The 23,650-nt window shown below is 45.6% G+C and overlaps 1 protein-coding gene across 1 annotated transcript in view; it reads right to left on the minus strand.

Annotated features, from left to right (window-relative positions):
- The window catches only part of CDK5RAP2 (CDK5 regulatory subunit associated protein 2), a 687,227-nt gene that overhangs the window by 599,716 nt on the left and 63,861 nt on the right, over nt 1-23,650 (minus strand). The window contains exons 6-7 of the mRNA XM_069241280.1: nt 13,474-13,597; nt 10,163-10,317 (exon numbers count right to left, since the gene is read on the minus strand). Coding sequence (XP_069097381.1) covers nt 10,163-10,317; nt 13,474-13,597 — 279 coding nt within the window. The remainder of the gene's footprint in view (nt 1-10,162; nt 10,318-13,473; nt 13,598-23,650) is intronic.

Genomic DNA, 23,650 nt, shown 5'->3' on the forward strand with positions numbered 1-23,650 from the left:
GAGGGGTGACTTACCTATGCCACAGGCAGTGTGAGGTTGGCATGGCACTCTGAGGGGAGTGCCATGTCGACTTAGTCATTTTCTCCCCACCAGCACACACAAGCTGAGAGGCAGTGTGCATGTGCTGAGTGAGGGGTCCCCAGGATGGCATAAGACACGCTGCAGCCCTTAGAGACCTTCCGTGTCATCAGGGCCCTTGGTACCAGGGGTACCAGTTACAAGAGACTTACCTGAGTGCCAGGGTTGTGCCAATTGTGGAGACAAAGGTACAGTTTAGGGAAAGAACACTGGTGCTGGGGCCTGGTTAGCAGGGTCCCAGCACACTTTCAAATCATAACTTAGCATCAGTAAAGGCAAAAAGTCAGGGGGTAACCGTGCCAAGGAGGCATTTCCTTACATATATATACATACATACATACATACACACACACATTTTTAAAGTTTACGGTCATGTTCCACAGTAGATCCAAAAACGTTTGTAAAATTCCACGAAGGCAGAGCGATGACAGATATCCCTAAGTTTAAATGCCTTCTAACTTAAAAAAATACTTACCCGGGGGGCGTGGCTAAGATGGCCGTCAAGTAGGAGCACTCTATCGGAGCTCCGCCGCTGGTCGTAGATAGAGACCAGACCAGACGCCCGACAAGGGCATTTCAGCGTGCAGCGGCACCCTATGTGACCACTGGAGTCCCAAGGTTCAGTCGCAGACCGGGGGCTGTGGTGACCGCGGCGCACTTAGAGGTGCTACGGCCCCATTGAGTGAAAGGGGAAGAGGGCCGCGTGGCAGGCCATGGTGGGACAGAGTTGATGCAGGGGGAAGAGTGATGCCTGGCGGGGGAAGAGACAAAGGAGGCAAGGTGGGAGCTCTCCACCGCCGGACCGCCGAGTGTGGGTGATTGACACTGCTGCGCTCCAGCCTCCTGTCGCCCAGTAGTCGGGCATTGACGGACCACGGGCCTACACGGCCTTCTAACAGTCCTGAGCACTGACCATGTGAGTATCTGAGCCGTGTGGTGCGGGCGCCGGAGTGTGAATAGCAGCTAGAGCTGCAGGGGACAAGCGAGGAACAGTAACTGTGGGCAAAGAGACGCCCGGTGCAGAAACAACAGCGGGGGCAAGTGGCAAGGCTGCCCCCGCCACAACAGTGCTCGGTGAGGCCGGCGACTGCTGCATTCTTGATTGCCCTAAACAGCATACATGTGTTGAAGACCTGTGGATCCGGAAGGCCACACTAAGACCCAACGGTCGAGAGAAGGCTAGTGTCGATGGAGCTGGAGCCCAGGGAGAGCCGAGCACTGTGAATAGGAACCCTGTGCGGGCCCTGCAAAACTGACACACTGCCAGTCTGACACCGGGGTGGGATGTCGCGTTCTGGATACTGTACATGACCTAAGCGTCCCACACATCCGAAGACCAGAGCAGGCATCAAAGACACCGGCGCAGCAGACTCTCATTTGACGGCTGACTAACTGAGGTCACGTCCAGTAAGCTGAAACCCAGACCAGGCCAATAGCAACCGGGTATCTCTTTCCTACATAGTGACAGTCGGGATCGGCTATATCACTGCCTCACCGTTGCTGCTCCACTGATCAACCATGATGGCTTCTCAGAGACATAACAAGGAGGGCTCCCTCAAGGACCTCTTTAATAAGACCCCTGCCAAAAAAAAAAAAAAGAGGTCTCGGCGATAAAGGGGGGGCGAGACGGCTGAGCTGTGGCCGGCGGGGAGGTGCCAATAACAACCGAGTTCATGGAGCAGCTTTTCGGGGCCCCTCGTGAAGATTTTGCCACACTAAAACAGGAAACAGCAGCAGAAGTTAATGATGTCAAGAGAGATGTTGCTGACCTGGGGCAACATGTGGACACACTGGAAGAGACGGACAACGCACGCAAGGGAGAACTGGATTGCCATGGGAGAGCGCTCCTTACCCCAAAGGACAAGAACCAAGAACTGCACTATCAACTAGAAGACTTGTAAAACAGATTGTGTTGTTCCAATATTCTTATAAAAGGAGTGCAAGCACGAGCTGTGACAGGGGCTCTGGAGGTCTTCGTTGTCCGTCTCTTCTGTCATGTGGCCCCGGCTCTGAAAGAGCAGAGCATTGTGCTTGACCAAACACACAGAGCTGGTCGCCCAGCATGCTTCCCCGGTCAGGCCCAGGACATACTTACCTGTTTGCACTACTACAAACAGAGAGAGGCCATATTGGCAGCCGACCGTAACCAGACCAAAATTGAGTTTGAGAGCCATCGGACTGGCCTGTTTCAGGACATGTCGATGCAGACACTGCAGCGCTGCAGAGCCCTCCGACCTGTGACTGACTTCCTTAGAGAGAAAGGAATTAGATATAAATGCAGCCACCAATTCATCTGCAGAACGAAATACACAACATACGCATGCTGGAAGACACAGAGGGTCTGTCTGGAATGCCGTCGCATTTGGGAGATCAAGCTCAACAGCCACCATCACAGGCACAGACGCCACGGGCAGACAGGGGACATCAAACAGCCCGCACCCGAAGGAACAAATCACACAAACCCACAAAAATGGAGAGCCAAAAAGAGAGGGCAGCACTTCTTAAAAGCTTGCGCAGCCGTGACAGCGTATTGGAGGCAGACTCAGACAGATAGTATTCCTCTGCAGAGCCACATCAAACTCCCCTCCCGTTTAAAAAAGGATAACCGATGGTCAGCCCGGACACACGGGCCGCAAACTTGTGGAGGCGAAGGGGCAATAGACAGACACCCGGATGGCAGAGCTCCGATCCAATTGAATGGCAGACAAACGAATGAAGGACCAATGAACCCGTTTGACCCCCAGATTTGCCTGTTTCTGTTCACAGGCGGGGAAACCATTAATCGTTTACTTCATGTTAACAGTTGTTTTTTCTACCCCCCCCCTACAATGACCCTGGTAGGGCTGCACCTCCCTTCATCACCACCTATGGGTCCACCCAACAGGGTTCTCCAGCAATGGGCATGCCAAACGACACATAACTTAGCAAACTTCAAATGTCTCCCCAATGGTAATCATACTTAGTCTTAATGTACGGGGACTTAATGCCCCTGTGGAGAGACTGACCCTCCTCTCGCTGCTCTAAGACAAGAAGAGTGGCATATGTCTACTGCAGGAAACTCATTTGCTACGGTCAGACTGGAAAAGGCTGAAGTCACTCTGGTTTGATTGTCTGGTCATGGGCGGGAGTAGCAACCATACTGGCCACAAATTTCCCATGGAGGGTAATCCACGTACAGGCAGAGATACCTGGGAGGCTTCTCTCCCTACACATTGACATACGAGGATGTAAGATGACGCTAGCCAATGTTTATGGGCCGAATGAACACCAGGAATGCTAAGACGCATTGGGGAAGATCCTAACTTCAGATGAGGACAGTGGTAAGCAGAGATTTTAATAGACTCGGACCCCCAATTAAAAAGATCTATCCAGAGATATGGTCAGACAGGGGACCTTCTCGAAGAGTTCTTGGAGGTGGCACGAGGGGGCGGGACTAGCTGACGTTTGGTAACTGCAACACCCAGCAGACAGAACCTACTCCTTATCGGCCCCTCAACAAACTTATGCACATATAGACCTTTTCCTCATCACGCCACGCATTACTAGCTTAGTTTCTCACTTCGAGATTGTGGTGGCCTCTACCTTAGACCACACCCCTCTCACCTTATTCCTCATCCTCCCCTCAGACATGCCAAACAGACGACACTGGCGTCTTAACACAAGACTTCTTGCATACAAGGATATCTTTGTGGACATTAGGTATACGATAAGTCAATTTCTCACTATAAACGCAGCAGCACAACCCTATGGGAAACCCTTAAGGCAGTCATCAGAGGCCAATTTATAGCGATAGCAGCAAGACTAAATGTCTCCAGACGTAAAAAAAAAGCACCATAAGGGCTCTGGAGGCGGCACATAGACGTACTGGGTCAATAGCAGTAAGCAGGCAACTCACCACAGACCGGAAACAATTACGGGCCTTGTACGGGGAACAAGGCGGAGTATGGCCTACTCGGGACAAAGCAAAGGTTTTACACAGGAGGAGACAGGATAGGCCGTCTTATGAACCACCGACTCTGCTCGCAGGCCGTGGGACGACAGGTGGCAGACTTGAGGCTGCCTGATGGCACAATGACATGCCAAGTGGAGCTGATCCTTCAACAGTTTGAGCGGTTGAACACAGACCTGTATTCTGCGGAGGAGTTGGACTCTGCAGGCATGGTGGACTATCTGGACTCCACTCCCCAGCCTCCCGGCAGCTAGCACTATCTTGGAGAGGGATGTTACGCCCATGGAAGTCCTTACAACCATTCACCGTCTTCAAACGGGGAAAACACCAGGTGCTCTTGGGTTTCAGGGTGGAGTGCTACAACACTTTTGGAGCCCAACTAGCCCCCGTGCTGGCTCAGCTGCATAATGCCTTGGGTACATCCCACTCCCTCCCTCCAACGATGCAACTAGGTATGACGACAGTTATTCCCAAGCTGGGAAAGGACCCACAGTTGTGCTCCTCCTACCGACCCATTACATTATTGAACGTGGATGCTAAGATCTTCACGGGCATTCTAGCCCGTAGGCTAATCCCTCATATGCAAGATCTAGTGGATCTGGACAAACTGCATTTATTCCCGAGCAGTCCTGTAGTGACAACATTAAGAGACTATGCCACCTGCTGGACAAGGTTCAACGCTCTAAATCTCAAGGCCTCCTCCTTTCCATTGACGCAGAGAAAGCCTTTGACCATGTGCACTGGCAGTACCTCTACACAGTCTTGAGGTGTTTCGGACTTGGTCCCAGGTTCTGCATGTGGATCCGCTGCAATTATGACAAGCCTATAGCTATGGTCACGGTGAATGGGGAACTGTCCCAGTTATTTCCAATCTCAAGGGGCACCCAACAAGGATGCCCCCTCTCACCACTACTATTTGCCTTATATATGGAGCCCTTTTCTGAGCATATACAGCAGCATCCAGACATATCTGGCATAATGATGGGCGGCCGATCTCATAAATTGCCTCTTTATGCAGACAATGTGCTCCTCCACCTGCCCCATCCTCAGTCCTCCTTTCCAATGGTGATGGCAGAGCTGACAGCTTTTGGTGAGGTATCAGGTTTAAAAACTAATCTCACTGAATCATTCATTTTGAACCTCACTACACCGGAAGCTGAAAGAGCCTCCTTGGAGGCTACCCTCCCCTTTTCGTGGGCCACGCAAGGGATCACATATCTGGCCCTGCGTATATTACCTACGGTGGAGGCTACAGTAGAACACAATTATAATACGATCCTAAGTACAGCACGCTCAGATTTGACGAGAGGGAAGGTACATGGTCTCTCCTGGCTTGGTCATTTAGCTGCAGTTAAGATGACACTTCTGCCTAAGGTACTCTACATTATGCAGACTTTGCCTTGGCAACCCTCCCCCAACCTATTACACAAACTGAAAACGTTTATCTGGGTATACATCAGGAATGGCAAAAAGGCTAGAATGGCAAAGGCTCAGGCCTACTTGCCACAGACCGAGGGAGGACTGTGGGTCCCACACTTGCTGAGCTACTACCACGCAGCTCAGTTACGTTACATGGTTGAATGGGCACAGCCCCTTACAGAGAAGAATTGGTGCTTCATCGACCAAGCTACGACTGGTGTACATATTTGGAAAGTACCATGGCTGCCAAAGAAACACCGACCACCAGGGGTTTATGTCTCCCCTATCCTGCATGCTACACTGGGAGCATGGGACAAGGTACAGGTTGAGAAAGGGCTGTCCACACCGATCTCCCCGCAGACAACGCTCATTGGAAACCTGGACTTTCCACCTGCACACAGCAAACCCTCATTTGCAGTCTGGCAGGAAGAAAATTGTAAGAGGATAGGCGACCTCTTTGATGAAGAAGGAGTCATGGACTTTAACCGTCTCCAAGACGGATCTGGTCTCCCAGCCTCCACTTATTGGCAATGCCTGACGGTCCACCATTGGGTAACCTCCCCGCGATCTGCCCACATGCAAGCAGGCCCCTCACATGATTTGAACAATGGTTGCTAACCCATGAGACGGATAAGCGACTCCTGTCTGATATTTACGCTTTTTTACTCACACCACTCGAACTGTCCAAAATATCAGCAAGGCGTAGATGGGAGACGGAATGTGGATGCACATTTACAGACAGGGAATGGCGAGATGTACTACACCGGGCACGAGTCACTGTGCACGCCACGAACACCAAAGAAATATTTTTGAAAACAGCCCACTACATGTACTATACACCTGTGAGGATTGCCAGGTAGAAGGTAACTGGCGACGGCAAGTGTTGGCGTCACTGCAGACAAGAAGGCACATTTTTGTGGCACTGCCCGAAAATTGCCTCCTTCTGCCAAACCATCCTCCAAGCGGTAGATGAAATATACAACATTAACATACTATGGTTTCCTAGCTATGTGTTATTGGGCCTCCCCAAAACCCAAACATACCCACTTTGCACACCTAAGGGTCAGGCTACCACTCTGGCTCTGAGGGCAGCTAAGCACCTACTACTTTCGCGATGGGGTTCGGACGCCATTCCCACTCACACTGATTGGCTGCACAAACCATGGGCTCTTACGGGAATGGAAAAACTGACAGCAGCAGTGACTGGCCTGCCGCCAATGCTCGACAAAACCTGTATCCGATATATGTCAGACGAATTCAGGGAACTAACATGCCCATTATACCTAAGCATCCTCCGACTAACGGGTACTACAGGAGACCTCCCTTAGTTACTCTGAATGATGTTCTTCCAATGAGAGATCTCTCGATTGGCAAGTACATTTTTAAGTTCACACACTGAGTAATGTAACTGTCACAGTGTAAATAAAGGTGCCTTATCCTCCCTCCCCCTTTTCTCTATCTCTATCCCTCCCATCCTTTCCCTCATTTCATCTATGCTCCCCACCAGCCAGTGGTTGTAGGTGGGTGAAGTTGTACTGTTCTTAATTCCTTTAAAAAGTCAATAAAAGAGATCTTAAACCTAACAATATTTACCCCTCTTAACTGCAGTAGAGAAAAAGCATCACCTCTGCACCATAATATACAGTCCTGCCAAATTTCATGTAAATCCATCAAGCCGTTTTCGAGCTACATCAAATGCAATAATCTATGGAAAATACCCTGGTGGAAAAACGCATTTTGGGACTCCCTTTTATCTTTCCATTCCCTTTGCGATTCTTAAAAAAAAGAAAAAAAAATGTACATCATCTAAAAATGTAGAAAATGCTATAGGTCTGGAAAGGTTTGTGGTGATTCGTCAAATGGGTGGAAAGTTGTTAGGGAGATAATATCTGAGGAATTCCTATCTTTGGGAATACTAACTATAACTACAGAGGGGCAATCAGATTTAATGTGATTTCTTTATTTTTATATTGTATTTGTCCTGTATTTATTTATTAGTTTACTTAATCATGTGACTATAAATGTGTATTTTAATTGTTCATGTAGTAATTCTGAAACTTTATATACAAGCAGTCTTTCTTATTTTTGGGCTTCCTTACTACTTTAAGTAGGATTCTGCTACATCTGAAGGCCAAGGTGAATGAAAGCCAATCAATGTTGTTATAAAAATGAAGATTATTTTTTCCTCCAATGGCCAATTATCATGACCTCCATATAGTAGTTTATGTGGCTCACTGCTAGGGCAATTTTTCAGTTTGTGCACATGGGTGCGTAAGAAAGATGTTTTTTGTTTGGCTTGTTGGGCTACTTTTAAGCCAAGAAATAAACAGACCTGATGCTCAAGGAGTTCTCATTACACATCAGATATATTTCTATTTTTCCATGCCTGGGGCTACCGTGCTTTGTATGGTTGTTCTGGGCAGACAAGTAGCTGATGGGATATTGATAAAAGGCATAGGAGTTGAAAAAGCAAAGGGTCTTTGTCAGAAACCACGCTGCCAGTCTTCCCTCTAAATGTGGTGTGGAACCTGGGCCTGGTGAACAGGAAAACTCCCTGGTTTATGGTGATTGCCATGCTCCACCAAACCCCAAATGGTCTCAAAAGTGTTTTAGAGTATATGTTACATTTGTAACTATGCAAAATGAAACAAAAAACAAAAGTTAATGTGTTTTAATTTTGGTTTCACATGATAGGACATAATAATCTTTTATAATGATGATTGCAATGGTGATCGGGCCTCAGGAACCAGATTCCTCTGATTCGCAGAAAGTATTTGTGGCTCTTCTGACTCTCAGGATGTTTGCCTATTCTCAGACTTTAAGCTTTGTCACGCCCTGCTTTTTCTGCTCATGTTCAAGACTGTGAATTCCTTAAAAGAGGGTTTTACCAAACCAAGTCCTGCTACCCTAAATAGAATGTTGTCAGAATACAATGTAATATGAAAGAACAGTGAAGTGCTGTGCAGAAGTAAAGAGTAGCTGAGCTATCGTCATAACTGGGGTGACTCAGGGTGAAGTCCACTGAAAGGCTGATACAAGTGGGGGTAGAAATGAGTTACATATGCATCCCTAACATACATCTAACTAAATGCATCACAGTAACCTGCTTTTCCACAACAGATCTGTTTAAAAGAGTGGGGTTAATAAGTGACACTGCCACTACGGTTTCTATATAGGGCCATCATGCTGGACTAGTGTATTTTATGGGAGACCATAAGCTACATACACAACAAAATGTAAAAATTTAAGAAGCACGTTAAGAATCTTTATTTCTAACATAAATTAGCTTTGGTTCTAGACAATGTCTTGTATTTAGTTAATTTATCTATGTAAGCCTCCACAAAAGCAACCCATCTTCACTACTTCAGTAATATATGACTAAAGGTTAATTGTTACCTTGGCCACACTGGCTCCAAAATAAAAAAACAAAAACAAATTGAAAGCCACTACAAATGTTTTTTGTTAAGTGCGTCAATTAGAAACAAAAAGTAAAATACAGGGTCACTGCATTTTGTTTGGGGGCTGCTTTGAGTGCAACGGTATCTTGCACCTTGCTAACAAGTGCTTTATTGCAACTTTTCAAGACACTATGGATTCCATCTTCACAGTACTTTGTAGCCACAAGCTATCATTTAGCTCAATCTGATCAATGAAAAGCAACAAGATCCCTTTAGTCAAGACATCCCATAGTCTGCATGCTGTTTTCGGTGCCTTTGGACTGATTGCAGATTAAGACCGCCGTTTGCACAAGACCGCTCAGGAGAGGACATAAAGGTGGTCAATACAACCTCGGCAGTCTTTTTGACAGACCGCCAAGGAACCGCTGTGCTAAAGACCGCCAGTGCAGGCGGTTTTCCGCTCATCGAATTATGACTGCTGGCAGCCCTCTGTCCTTTTTCGGACGGAGACCCGCCAGCAGCCATACTGGTGGTCGGCGGGGAAGTGGAGGTTGCTCCACCTCCACCGCCCCGTCATCAGAACACCGCCCACCGAATCACGTTCCGTGATTAGGCATGGCGGTGACGTGGTGCTGGAGGTGGAGCAGCCCCCATGGATCCCATCCCCTCCCGGAAGATCAACGGACAAGGCAAGTTGATCGTCCGTTAGGGGAGGGGGTGGGGGGGTGTGTGTGTGAGTATGTAGAGGGGGTGTGTGAGTGCGTGTATGCATGCAGGGGTGCTGTGTGGTTGAAAATGTGCGCATGTCTGTATGTCTGTCAGTATGTGTGCGTGCATGTCTGTATGTATGTGTGCGTGTATGACTGTGTGTGTGTGTATGTTGGTATGTATGTTGGTATGCGTGTGGGTATGTGTATTGGTGGTGTCTGTATGCGTGTAGGGTGGGGGTGTGTTGCAATGTTCAGGGTAGGGGTGGGGAGGGGGGTCCTGCCACCTGTGGGGGTGGCAGGGGGGTGGGGGAGGTCAAGGACTCTGCTATGGGGGTAAGGGAGACCCCTATCAGTGCCAGGGAAGGGATTCATGGCGGTTCCAAACCACCTTAAATCCATGGCGGTCAGCAGGGTCGTGATACCTCCAGCGGTCATCTCCGCCCTGGCGGTCGGAATGGAGAAGTGGCGGATTACCATGGCGTACATAATTCCAGTTTTTTTCCCCGCCAGCCTGTTGGCGGTAATACCGCCACTTCTCCACCGACCACCAGGGTCATAATGACGGCCAAAATGTCCTAATAAAGTGATTCACATTCAATGAAACTGACCTATCCTTTTCAATCAGTCTTGATGCCACATCAGTTTTTTCCTCATCGGCTGGTGGTACTTTGGACATTTTCTGCTCTAAATGCATCCTCAGAATTTTCTCGTCCTCCAGTAAAGCAGAGACAGTTTCTACATTTGCTTGAGCAGTTTTGAGATCCTGTAATATAAAATCAAAGCCATAGTTACCCAACACACAAAAAGAGCTACAACATTGACAGTGAGTTAATTATTGATATACTTTCATCAAAGATGGCTGTTACAGGGAATAAACAGAGAAAATGACAACTGAGCTGAATTTCTTCTTAACGCTTGTTGCTGGATCACAAGATGATCACGCCTATCCTAAACATATGGCCCATTCAATAAATTGGTATTATTTTAGGACATAAGCACAGAAATAATTATCTGTTAGTGGACCATAAGCAGAAATGTATTTTTTGGTGTTAAGGTGACTGGGGATTTATAGCACCTGTAGAAGGATAGATATCACCCTCTGCTTTCTGACCATCAGGCATCACTCTTTCAACTTTCCCCTTTTCTCTCTGTCTCTGAACACTTGTTTATGCTCTTTCTCATATGTACATCACTTTGTTGCTTTGCTAGTAAGTTTGTGCTACATAACTCTGTGGCCTACACAGATACCCACAGTGACGCGAAAAACAGAGTAGTCTCTGAACATTTATTGGCTTTACAAATTATGTTTCTGAGGTTCATCTAGACTTAAACAAGTCAAAGTACATAAATCCATCCTTATGTGTCAACACACATTTCACTTTGTAATCATTTTAATAATCATAATTAAAAAACAAAAACATGTGAAAGCCTTGTATGAATGAGTGTCTTCCACTGCCTCCATATCAGTTAAGAAGGTAATGAACTCAGGAAATACTAAACAAGTGTACATGATTACTTAACTGTCATGAAGTGTTATCACTTGTACAAAAAGAGAAATGTGTCACTTTGGTCTGGAGCATTCATATTTATAGTAAACACTTTATCTTTAGGTCAATAATCTGTGACAGTTGCAAAGAAAAACTAGCTGGAGCTCATCCGTCTTGAAAGAATTCTAAATTAATTCCAAGCAATATTAATTCCAAAATTCCACAAAGAAAACCACTGACAAACTGAGAAAGTTAAAAAACAAAACGGCCAATGTACCAGAGTGGCCTTCCCAGCAAAATCACACCAAGATCAAACCATGTGATGCACTTAAGGAATGCAAAAAACTCCCCCAAACCTATGACCAGTGATCAATAGTTCTCTCTCAATATAGTAAATGTTAAAGTTAATACTTATACTACTTAGAAAAGCTAAACAAGTATGTTTTTTTGTGGAAGGGTAACCAGGAGAAAACCATGTCTCTCCACGTGGGACGTTGTTGAACTCCTTTGGTTTGCAATACTGCACTTGAATGAACCACATGAGTTCTTGAACAATGAGTTCTGGGCAGATGAGATCCAAATGAAGCTTTTTGGCTGTAATGCTCAACATGTTTGGTGAAAATCGATTACAGGCACCATTGATAGAAACTCATACCAACAGAGAAGCATGGTGGATGGGTGATGATTTTGGCCTTCTTTGCAGTCACAGGACCTGGAAGCCTCCCAATAATGAATTTCTAATTATAACAGCACATTCAAGAGGAAAACGTAAGATCATCTGTTCAACAGCTACAGCCTACCTGAAAGTGGATCATAAAACCGATCTATGATCCTTGATCCCAAACACAGTAAATTTATGACTGAATATTAAAAAAAGAAAATAATGAGGATTTTGGAGTGGCCAAGTCAAAGTCCATTTTTCAACCCTAGTGAGATGCTGTAGTGGGTCCAAAAAATGTAAGCAGTTTTATGGAAAACATTTTCTTCAAGGTATTGCTGATAAAGGAGGATTCCACATGTTACTGAATGAGGTCCATTTACATTATCAAATAAGGCAGCTTGTTTATTTTGTTAAATACATATGACAAAGTGAGAGCCTAGGGTATTGTTACTAGACGTTAGAGTTATCTGCTGTTCCCACTTGATAAGAACCTCCTTGATTATAGGGTGAATGCTCCATTGAAAGGAAATATGGTTTGGCTGAACTTTAGTTATCTTTGTGGGTAACACAGGGGAGATGGCTGGAGAAACTATTTAAATCAGACTCTCACGGCTTTATGGTGCTTTCGATGGAAGTAAAGCAGACCAGAAGGAACATCACTTCTAGGTACTCTGTTACTGAAGACAGAACTGAGGAATGATGAACGAAAAGCAACCTGCTACTGTGCTAGTAAGAGCAGTGCCCTTCTTGCCTAAACTGGGCGCATTATAAAGCACTGGTGATCATTACAACTTCAGGCCAGTGATGCTCATTAATACTTAGGGCAACTGTTATGACAGTTATCACTGCACAGATCTTTTGGGAAAAGACCAAATGAAGTGGGATCGTTGGTGACTCATATTAGCAACGGAGGCCAGAGCTACATACAAGCTTGCATTATAAACAGGTGGAATCTATTCCAATGTAATGACACAGCATATCTTTAAGTTTACATCCTAATTGAAGTTATGCCCCTAAAAGGTCAGGAATGAGCAAGACAAGGTAACTGACTTGATAACCAACAGAAAGTGTTATTCAGTCAGGAGGTGTGTCAGGAGGTGGAACATAATTACAAATGTATGAATGTAAACATTAATTCCTGATCGTCATATCTAGTAGAAATGGGGCACTCCTAGTAATCTCTGCCACAACAAAGCAACAAAGCTGTACGAAGCATTTCTGTTGCAGACATTACACAGGAGAACTAAAGTTGCTAATTCAGTTTCAAATTTTCACTATTAACAGTGCACATACACACTGTGGCTCTGGCAACAATTTACATGCGAATTGCGGTATTTGGACAGAACTGAACCATACAACAAATTAAGAGAATGAGACGAAGCAGAAATATGAAATTGCTATTATTAAGAAATCCATTTATTATGTATAAATATTTGTACAAACTGGCAAATTATGGCCGTTTCTTAGTAAATGTGGCTCCTTTTGTTACTATTACATGGAAAGCCACTGCTCGATGATATGACCGAGCAGACTGTAAAATACGGTGATATGGGGAAGCAGTGTAGAAGAAAGGAAGACAAACCAAAACTACTGTTTCAGTTTTCATACTCTTCACTAAAATAAACAAGCGAAGAGACTGATGACACACCAGAATTTCACAAAACTCTCCAAAATCAAACATCAAGCTTATTTAGCAAAAAATTATTTTCTGGACGTATCCATTTACTGCACAAGTCAACCACTGTATAATGGAAAGTCATACTTTACTTACTTCTTCTAACTGAATAATTTTGCTATTTAGAAAATCTTCAACTTTTTGCACCTGTTTTTGAGCGTCTTCTCTTATACGCTGAACAGTAGATCCACTGTCACCAGTCAAGCTCTCAACAGCTTTACTAAAATAAATGAGAAAACAATAAGCTCCCAATGAAGTACTCTGATGTCACAGTAGATTATCATAGTCTCCTGAATCCGGTGATCAAAGCAAGCACTAACAGATGTTAAACAAATTCAAGAGTTATTACCAATGCTATGGCCAAGATATAATGTTAGCCGTTAATGAGCTGCTTATTAAACAGAAACTCTGGAAACATCTTGCATGTTTGTAACATTTCAAGGTCATTGTTTACTGCCAATGGAAAAGCTGAAAAACGTTTAAACAAACTGCACAAGAGTTACACCTAAAACTCACAGGATTTATTTTTTATAACCTCTTCATTGAGTTCTGGCCAATGTTACCATTGTCCAAGTAAGGTGATTAACACTTTCCAGACCACAACATTGCACAAAAGGAGCTAATGTTTTTTATGCTTTGTTTCACTTCTTGCTTTCTTCCATCCATGAGACAGTTCCACTCAAAGTATCACACATAACACACTGAATTTGAAATGCTGCTCACAAGCAGCTGACAACTTTGACAAGTCATTCATGATCAATATTAGGTAATCACAGCTATGAGATCCTCTGCCACAAAGCAACTATTAGGCTAAGAACAATTTGATGTCTCTATACTTCTGCTTCTGCGTGCTGTCTGTAAATGTGTTCCTTTTTACCTCTGTCCCACTTCTGCTTCTATGATTTTGATGTCTATGCTCTTCCTACCCCTCTGTGCTTTTTCTGCATCTCTGTGTTACGACTGTCTCTCATTGCTCCTACCTCGTGTTGTTTGGCTGTGTTGCTCATGTCTGTCTCTCGGTGCCCTTTATTGCCTGTGCTCTATATGCCTCTGAGCTCCTGTAGTCTCCTGGACTCCTTTAATCTCTGAGTGCTACTTCTCTCATTTTAAGCCATTTCATTCCTTGTGCTCTGTTTGTTTCATTAAGCTTTTTAGGTACTTTTTGTGTGCCCATGTAGCCCCTCTGCCTCTTTATTCTTGCCACCCAGTCATTCTCCAGTACCTTTTAGATCTTTTAACCTCTTCCTTCTTTCTGTATCCCTTCATTTTGTCTATGCTCTTCTCGCTTTTTATGCCCCTTCTTTCTCTCAGTGGCCAATCTTTCTCAAAGTGCCTCTTTTTTCTTTCAGAGGGAAAGAAGGCTCTTTTTTCCTTCTTTCTCTCATCGCTCCTTCCATTTTAGGACAGTTGTGTGTGTCACATGCTGGTACTACTTTCCAAGGAAAATGCAGAATAATTTAAATCACACTTAAAAAACATGACTACCATTGAAGCTTTTCATGTATCACATGCATAAAGTACTCTATCATTAGTATTAGAATGGAACAGGGGGGTTTACAGGCTGTAAAATATGATTTCACACTCATGGTAATCTTTTCTAAACTATGCTAAGTCAGACTCCTTGTTTTAAAATAGGGATTGAGTCTAGGGATGGGGGAAACGAAGGCCATCAAATGCCATTTCAAAGAGTAACGCCTAGGACATGTAGAGATCTTTTGTCCTAGTGCTTGTAGTTATGGGGGATGTTGGCTAGACATGCCTAAGCTAAAAGCTGGTCTGTGTGGATGAAAGACACACAGCTTGGGTGCAATTTACATAACAAATATAGAATACTGACCTGTGATATTTCTTTGCTTGGCAACCAACACAGAACTTCTGTAAGTGCCTGGTTTAGTCAAAGCGGTGAACTTAGCCCCATGATTCTACTTTCTCTTGAGCTTAGAGAGTATTTTGATAACTTCTACGTACATAGTGTTGCAAAAAGCCCTGGGGATAACACCTCAAAACAGATCAGGGAGTTTTGTGATATCAGTAGTAAAAAACATACATGATCGAACACAATTTTTGCCACTGTGTTCACTAAAAAGTGCAAATGTGCAGTAAATATGACCCCTGAGCTGCTGACATTCTGTACATCGGAAGGGGATGAAGTGCATTCACTCAGCCAAAAGAGAGTTGGGGGATCAGATGGGCCTGTAAGCAACATTTGCATTTTCTTCCAGTTTGAAAAGAAACAATTTTGGACAGATAGCCACTTAGTTTCAATTCCCATAATCATAATAATATTAAGGAGATGCATTCTGACTGATAAGTAATATTTTACACAGAGCTCAATTTGTGGAAGAAGGAGTGCTGAAGTACCAAATCTCTGCACAAAAGCTTACGGCTGATACAATTAAATGTGGGCATCATGAATTCCACGGCGGCTAGTCTTCAATCCACTACTAGACACTTTCTCTACCAGATTCTTGCAATTGCTTGTGCCTGCTTTCTGCTTGTAACAGGTCTTGCTGTCTTTTTCTTCCTCTGTCTTCCCGATCTGTTTATTTCTCTTTCTCTTGCCCTCAGTAAATATCTGATACGAAAAATAAGTGGTGGTCCTTAAAAATAGATGCTGGTGCCACCCAACGGCAACCACAAACTCAAATTAGGCACTGGTTTTAGGTTTCAATTATGTATGCTATTACTGTCAAATACCCATTAAAAAGGACAGACGTGAGTGCAGATCTGTAGGGAGATAGCTCTAAACTGAAGTACATTATGCAGAGAGTCCAGTGGATCCCCAATTGGTATTGCAGAGGCAAAGGAAGATGGGACTTATCCAGAAGTTGTGCTAAGCATTTGTTGTACTCAGAGACAATAAATGAGACACACAAAAAATAAGTCTGAGACCAATTTAGAAATAATCCTTGCTTTTATATATACTTTGAACTAACAAAAAGTTCATTTTAAGGTAAGTATGTTTTTCGAGAAAAATACTTGTTAACCTATGGAGGAAAATAAAGTTCAGCCAACAGAGGATTAACAATGACTTACAAGGCCAACCTCAGGTAGTTACGATAAGCACCGGGCACTGATGGTCAAACCGGGCGTCACTGGGGCAGCCGTGTGCAGTAAGGCGTTGGGTGCCCTATGATTTCCTATGGGAGTTTGGCCCTCGTGAAGACAGGCTGCAGGCTCTGGCTAGGAAGTCAGTCAGGGACGACAAGCAGGTTGGTCAAAGACTTGAGATGTCCAGGAAGACAGGTGCACCGTTGGTCCATGTGTCCATGGCCCAGGGGCGATGGATGCAGGGGTGTCTTTTGGTGTCGGATTTCACCGCCCGGGAGTACTCGCAGTCAGGGGATCCTGTGTGTTGAGGCTTCCGGCGTCATCAGGAAGTCCAGCAGGTGGTCAACCAAGGTGGACTCAATCTCAGGGGAGACGGGTGACATCGTTGGCACCAGTGGCCCTCCTCAGTTGGTCTCTGGGACAATGGGTGCAGTGGTTGCTGTTGGTGTCAGGCTTTCATTCACCACTAGGCTGTGGGAGAGGGCCCCTGCAGGGCGCTTAGATGAGTCCAGGAGAGATGACACTCTGGTGGACTTGGGCTAAGAACAGTTGAGGAGCACTCCTGGCACTACTGGTTGGCTTCTCACCGGGTCGAGGTAGTCTGGTGCAGAGGTTACTTCAGGTGTCGGGTTTCCAGGCTGCAGAGTCCTTGTTGGAAACTTTGTAGCTGAGCAGGTCCCTTGCTCAAGGGAGTCTGAATCTTTTCAGAAGACAGGTAGGTTTCCTGGGTTTCTTGAAGTTGGAGCTGCAAGGCAAGTCTTTTTGTGCAGAGTCCACTGAGGTCAGCAGGCAGGCCGGAAGGGCTGGTACTGCTTCTTCCTCTTCTTCTGCAGAGGCGACTCTTCTTTGTCCTTCTTCGTAGGTAGTCAGGATCTGGCGGCTCAGGGGTGCCACCTAAATACTCAATTTGGTGGTGTTACAAGGAGTGCTAGGCGGCAGACAATGGGCTGACCACCTTAAGGGTGACTACACACTCCTTATTACCACTTCCGCTGGGAAATGGGCATAACCCTAACCCCAGTGGCCAGATTCCTTCCAAGCCAGGTGGAGGAATTGGAAAAGTAGTGTCCACTTCACCTCATCCATCTTACGGGTGGGACTGGCATGTAGTGGGCACTCCTCCTAATTTAACTAATTTTCCTGCCTGGCATGCTGCCAAAAGTGAGGCCAGGACAGGTGGGTAAGTTGGGAGGTCAGTCATTTCCGTTTTCTGCAGGAACCTGGGTCGCATTACAAAGGCAGCAAGGCCTTTGAAGCACCCCACCCTGGAATGTCCATACTGCTCTGGACGAGGCCCAGAGCAGGCCTTTATTCTGTGCTTCCAAGAGGGTTGGCTCTCAACTTAGGGGGCCAGATCTCTGCCTAGGAAGGCTGCACTAGTTTGAAACAGTAAGTGAACCCACCAGTAGCTAGGAAACTTTCAGGGGGCACCTCTAAGGTGCCCCTATGTGTGCATTTTTCAATAAATTCAACATCGGGTCAGTCAGGGTTTATTATTCTGAGATGTTTGATAACAAACATCCCAAGAGAAGCCATCATGTACACAGGGAACTCAATGACCAGTGTCCAGAACATGCAGTTAAAATGGCTTCCCTGTTCACTTACTATGTCTGAGAATCGACACAGACATAGCAGGGGCATACCTGCTCATGCTGGTATGCCCTCACAAGTAATAGATTGCACCCTGCCTTAGGGCTAACTTACATATATTTCATGTGTGAAGGAGACAGGACACACTGGCTGTGTGCCATGTTGTATTTTCATTTTAGTTCTACACCAAGACACGCAGCCTGCAAAAGCAGCACTGGGTGCACTTAGTAAGACGGCGGCACAATTCATGCTGCAGCCCACAGGGCCCTTGCTTTAGTACCCCATGCCCTACCAGGGGTATCGCTTACTAAGGACTTACAGTGGCATCCAAAGGTTTTGCCAAATGTGCAAAACGACTGTGCAGTTTTGGGGAAAGAGATCTGGCACCGGAGACCTGGGTAGCAGAGACCCAGTGCACTAACAGTCAACATCACACCAGAAACCAGAAACAATGTGGGGGGTGATCATGTCAAAAGAGGCACTCTCCTGCAATATCACTAGAGTATACCCACAATTAAAGCTGACAGAGATGAATATGCACCCTTCTGACTTAGAGTGTTCACTGTCCCAAGAAAAGCTGATCTAAATTCTGGCAGTTTCTGTGCTCATCTCTCAATGATCACACATTAGCACACGGTATCAAATGTTGCAGACTGCTCTTGCAGTACGATAGCAAAAAAGTTGCCACCATTACCAGCGTTCAGAAGATTTTCTCTAATATTTTGTAAAGTTTGACAGTGAGGCAGGAAATCTCACTTTTAAATAGGGTGTATTTCTCCAAGTGCAAGCAAGCCGCTTCCTCTGCACCCATATGACATAGGCTGTGTTATCTACCCATTCCATATTGGAAAAAAAATGTACTATTGGGTTGGTGTTTTTTGCTTAGCCACCAACATGACTACCAAACGTCCTCTATTCCTGATCCAGTGGAAAATCCGGTGAATATCGTACTGGTGGATGTTTATGCTGTTGAAATAGCACACCTCATGACTCTAATGCTATCTTTCCTCACTCGTCATCTTAAACTATTAGCAGCAAAAGGACCTAACATACTCAATGCACTTCTGAAATATTTCTCTGCAGACAAAAATGGGTAACATATCCAGGACCTCATTACATACCTTATTAGTCAAATTTTTAGTCATCACTGTAACATGATCTAATAATAACCCTTAAGTTATTTTAAATCAAATCCTTCCACCCTCATTGCAAGATCTTACTTGCAGCACTTTTACAAAAAGATATGGTGATGTTGCTTTATCACACACAAGTAATGTTACTTTCCCACTAGAAACAATCAAACGTTGTCCTTCCTTTGAACACCTAACAATCAAATGTATGATAGATGATAGACATTCAGGTAATACAGCCATCATGTATAGGCCATTCCAACCAACATCGTTCTAAATATGTTTCAAGAACATTTTGAAGACCTCACAATGGCATCCTGATGCTTGGTGACTTTAATGTCCGCATGAAACCTACATGATATGACCATACTTCTTGGTTAACCTCAAACTCATTAGGTTTTCCCCAGTATATAAATGAACACTCATTTAACTCGCAACATGTTAGACCTATTCCAACCTTCCAGCTTCACAATTTTCAACATCACACCAATATCCTGGTCACTGTTCAATCCTGTAATCTGGCAAATCCCAACATCTCCTCATCAAACTAACAAGTTACTTACCTTCAGTAACACCTTATCTGGTACAGATATATTCTAGTTGCAGATTCCTTACCTTAGAATTTCCCCCAGAAGTCAGTCTGAATCTGGAGATTTTTCTTGAGCAGTAACCCTGGTTGCTGTCAGGTGGCGTCGGTGTTGTGCGTGACGGATATGATGTCACGGGACCTATATAGGCACCACCCTGTCATGCTGACATCAGTTTTTTTCAAGACTTTTCACGCCAGAAGTGCAGAGCCATGAAGAACATTGAGCACTAGTGCATCCAAAATAGAGCCCTGAAAGGAATGTCCCTGTCCCTAGAAATCAGTTCGCAGAGCGGGGAGGATGGGTGGGTCCGTAAGGAATCGGCAACTAGAATATATGTCTTTACCAGATAAGGCGTTACCAAAGGTAAGAAACTTGCTCATCTAATAGACATCTAGTTGCAGATTCCTGACCTCAGAATAAATACCAAAACAATACCATCCACAGAGGAAGGTCAACGAACCAAGACCATACTAGGAAGTCCTGCAGGACCTGTCCCATCAGACTTGACTGTCCAGGCAGCAGTGTTTAGTGAATGTGTGCAAGGACGTCCACATTGATGCCTGACTGCATGCTAATGTAGTGGCTGCAGCTGTTGCTCTGGTAAAGTGAGCGTGCAACCCCTCCTAGGGCTGCTTTTAGCCAATTAGTAGCACATTTTAATGCAGTGAACGACCCATCTAGAAATTGTTCTCTTCTGCACTGCCCGACCTTTCCTCGCACTCATATACCCAACAAAGAGCTGATCCATCCAGCCGGAACTCTTTGCCACGATCAAGGTAAAATGCCAATGCTCATTTTGGGTCCAGGCGGTGGAGTCTCTCCTCTTCCTTAGAAGGATGTGGGGATGCGAAAAAAGTAGGCAAGGTGACGGATTGGCCTACGTGAAAGGGTGTGACCTCTTTTGGCAAAAAGGGAGCCCTGGTGCGAAACACCACTTTATCAGGATACATGGAAAAGTAGGGTGGGACAGATGCCAATGCCTGCAGCTCACTCATCCTGCAGGCAGATGTAATAGCCAAAAGGAAGCCTGTTTTAAATGTTAGAAGCCTGAGAGGACAATTGTGAAGAGGTTTAAAAGGAGCACACATAAGAAACTTAAGAAACAAATTAAAATCCAATTGAGACATGATAAATATTGATGGAGGAAACATGTGGGTAAGTCCCTTAAGGAACGTACTAACAATAGGAGACTTAAAGAGGGCTGGTCAGGGAATCTCTGAAATGCAGAGACAGCAGACAAATAGCCTTTGAGGGTGCCCAAAGCAGAGCACCTCTGGGACAAAGAAAGTATAAACAAGAGGACCTAGGAAAGAAGGGGCAGGGGGATTTGAGGTCACAGACTTGTCTGTGCACTATGCCACAAATTTGTTCCATCCTCAGGCGTATACCATTTCAGTGGAAGGACATCTGGCTGCCAAGATTACGCCACAGACTTCAGGCAGAAGGTCTAAAGCTGTCAACTGCTGCTGCTCAATCTCCACACAAAAAAAGGCATTGACTCGACAGCTTCGGATAGAGAACCCTCCCCTGCTGCTGTGACAGAAGATCCGCCCGAAGGGGCAGTTGGTCTGTAATATCAATGGCCATGCTCAAAAGCTCGGGATACCGGCCTCTTTGTGCCCAGTCTGGAACCACAAGGATTACTTGGGCCCGGTAGTTCTTGATCTTCAGAACTCTGGGCAGAAGTGGTATAGGCAGAGAGGTGTACAGGAGGCTTGAGCTCCACTCAAGACGAAAACCATCGCTGAGCAAGTGCCACTTTGGAAACTCCAATGTGCAAAACTGCTGACATTGTGCGTTCTCTCCAAAGCAGAGGCAAACATATCTAACCAAGCCTTTTCTCACTGTTGAAAGAGAACGTGGGCCACCTTCACATGGAGACCTCATTAGTGATCGACCCGGCATTGTCGGCGGAGTTTGTACACTCTGGCGTTTAGTAAGGCAGTTAAGTGTTGAAACACTAGAGAAAAGCCCTGATGTTGCAGTCATGCCAAGAAGCACAGAACCTTCTGGCAAAGGGTCCATGACCCCCATCCCGCCGTGCTCGATGCAGTACCACATGGTGGTGGTGTAGTTCATGAACACCTGCACTACTTCCCGCTTGAGAGAGGGAAGGAATGATTTTAATGCACTTCTGATCACCCTGAGCTCCAAAGACTGATGTAGCCCCCGGACTCAGCCAGAGACGCGTATGATCTCCACCCCTCCCATGTGGCCGCCCCATCCCAGGAGTGATGCATCTATGACTACTGTCAGATCTGGTTGGGGAAGGGAGAGGAGCTGCCTCTGACCCAATCAACATTCAAGGGCCACCACAGCAGATCCTGCGCAGTTCCCTCTGAGATCTGGACCATGTCAGAGTGACTCCCCTGATGCCGCAGCCACTGGAACTTCAGGTACCATTGCAGAGCCCGCATATGCCATCTGGCATGTGTCACCAGCAGTATGCAGGAGGCCATGAGGCCCCGCAGCCTCAGAGTCATTCTCACCGAAACCCAGGATAGAGGCTGAAACATTGGTATCATACTCTGAATATCATGGACTCACCATTTGGGGAGGATAAGCCTGAAACAGCACCGTGTCCAGAACAGCTTCGATGAAGGGGAGCATCAAAGAGGGATTTCCGTGTGACTTGGGCAAGTTTATAGTGAACACCCAGAGAATGCAGTAGGTCTGACGTAGCCTGGATGTGGGAGACCGCCTGGGCCGAGCCCACCTTCAAGAGCCAGTCATCGAAGTAGGGGGAAGACTGAAACCCCGTCTAGGACGCTCGCTCAGTATATACTATACCAAAATGAGGTATAGTGGGCACAGGGGTTCCCCTGAGGCTTACCAGAGGCTAAAGTTGATAATACTAATGTTCTAGTTTGTGGTGATGTGGCCAAGCAGTTAGGCTTAGCAGAGGGTAGGGCAAAGCATTTGTTGTACACACACAATCAAGAAATGAGGCACACACTCAATGGCTATCTCCAGGCCAATGATTTTATATAGCAAACATATTTTTTTGTTACTTTATTACTAGAACCAAAAGGTCCTTGTTGCAGGTAAGTACAGTTGTATTTAGGTATCAACCATATGTATCAAATGTACTTTTATTAGGTTTTGCAGATAAAACAGGTTACAAGTAAGCAACACTTTTCAATTTTAGAAGTAGACACTTAGTACAATTTATCATAGGAACCAATGCAGTCCCAGGGGAGGATAAGTGTTAGCACAGTTAACAGGTAAGTAATCGGCTTACGATCCACACTTCGGGGGTTAGGATATCCACATGTCATAGTTCAAGTTGACCACAAAAATGCACCACCAGCACCCCAGGTCCAGAGGTCAACATTGATGTTTGGTTTTCAATGGAATCCCAAGATGACTGGGGGCACTTGGAAGAAAATAGGTTGCAGGTAAGTACCCCCAGTTTCAAGACACAGGCCTGGGAGGTTTCAGTCAGCACCGGGAGGGCCACAAGTCAGCAACAACCACACACCCTCAGCGGCATAAGGGGCAGGCCAGGTGCAGACACAGTGTCGACCGTCCAATGCTTTTCAACGGGAGAACACCGGGGGTCACAAAGATGCTGCAGGCTGGGTCAAGGGGGTTAGGTTCTGGAAAACCAATGGTTGTACAAGAAGGAGAAGTGCCCGCTAGATACTGCTGGACCACTGGTCAGACTCCCCAAGGCAGGAGTACCTTTGGGTGTCAGGAATCTTTGTCTAATCCAGTCACGGTAAGGGGGTGGGGTCCTCTGGATTCAGGCTGCAAGCATCGTCGTGTGGGCCATCAGGGGTCAAACCAGGGTGGACTTGAGGTTAGAATTGCCTGGGGACCTCCTCTGGACCGGTGGGCCACCTGGACTCGGGAAGTGGGCATGTTCAGAGTGGACAAGGCTCGTGGATCAGGGGAGGTTGTGGAGTCCTT

Source organism: Pleurodeles waltl, chromosome 6, assembly GCF_031143425.1.
Source record: "Pleurodeles waltl isolate 20211129_DDA chromosome 6, aPleWal1.hap1.20221129, whole genome shotgun sequence".
Taxonomy (NCBI): Eukaryota; Metazoa; Chordata; class Amphibia; order Caudata; family Salamandridae; genus Pleurodeles; species Pleurodeles waltl.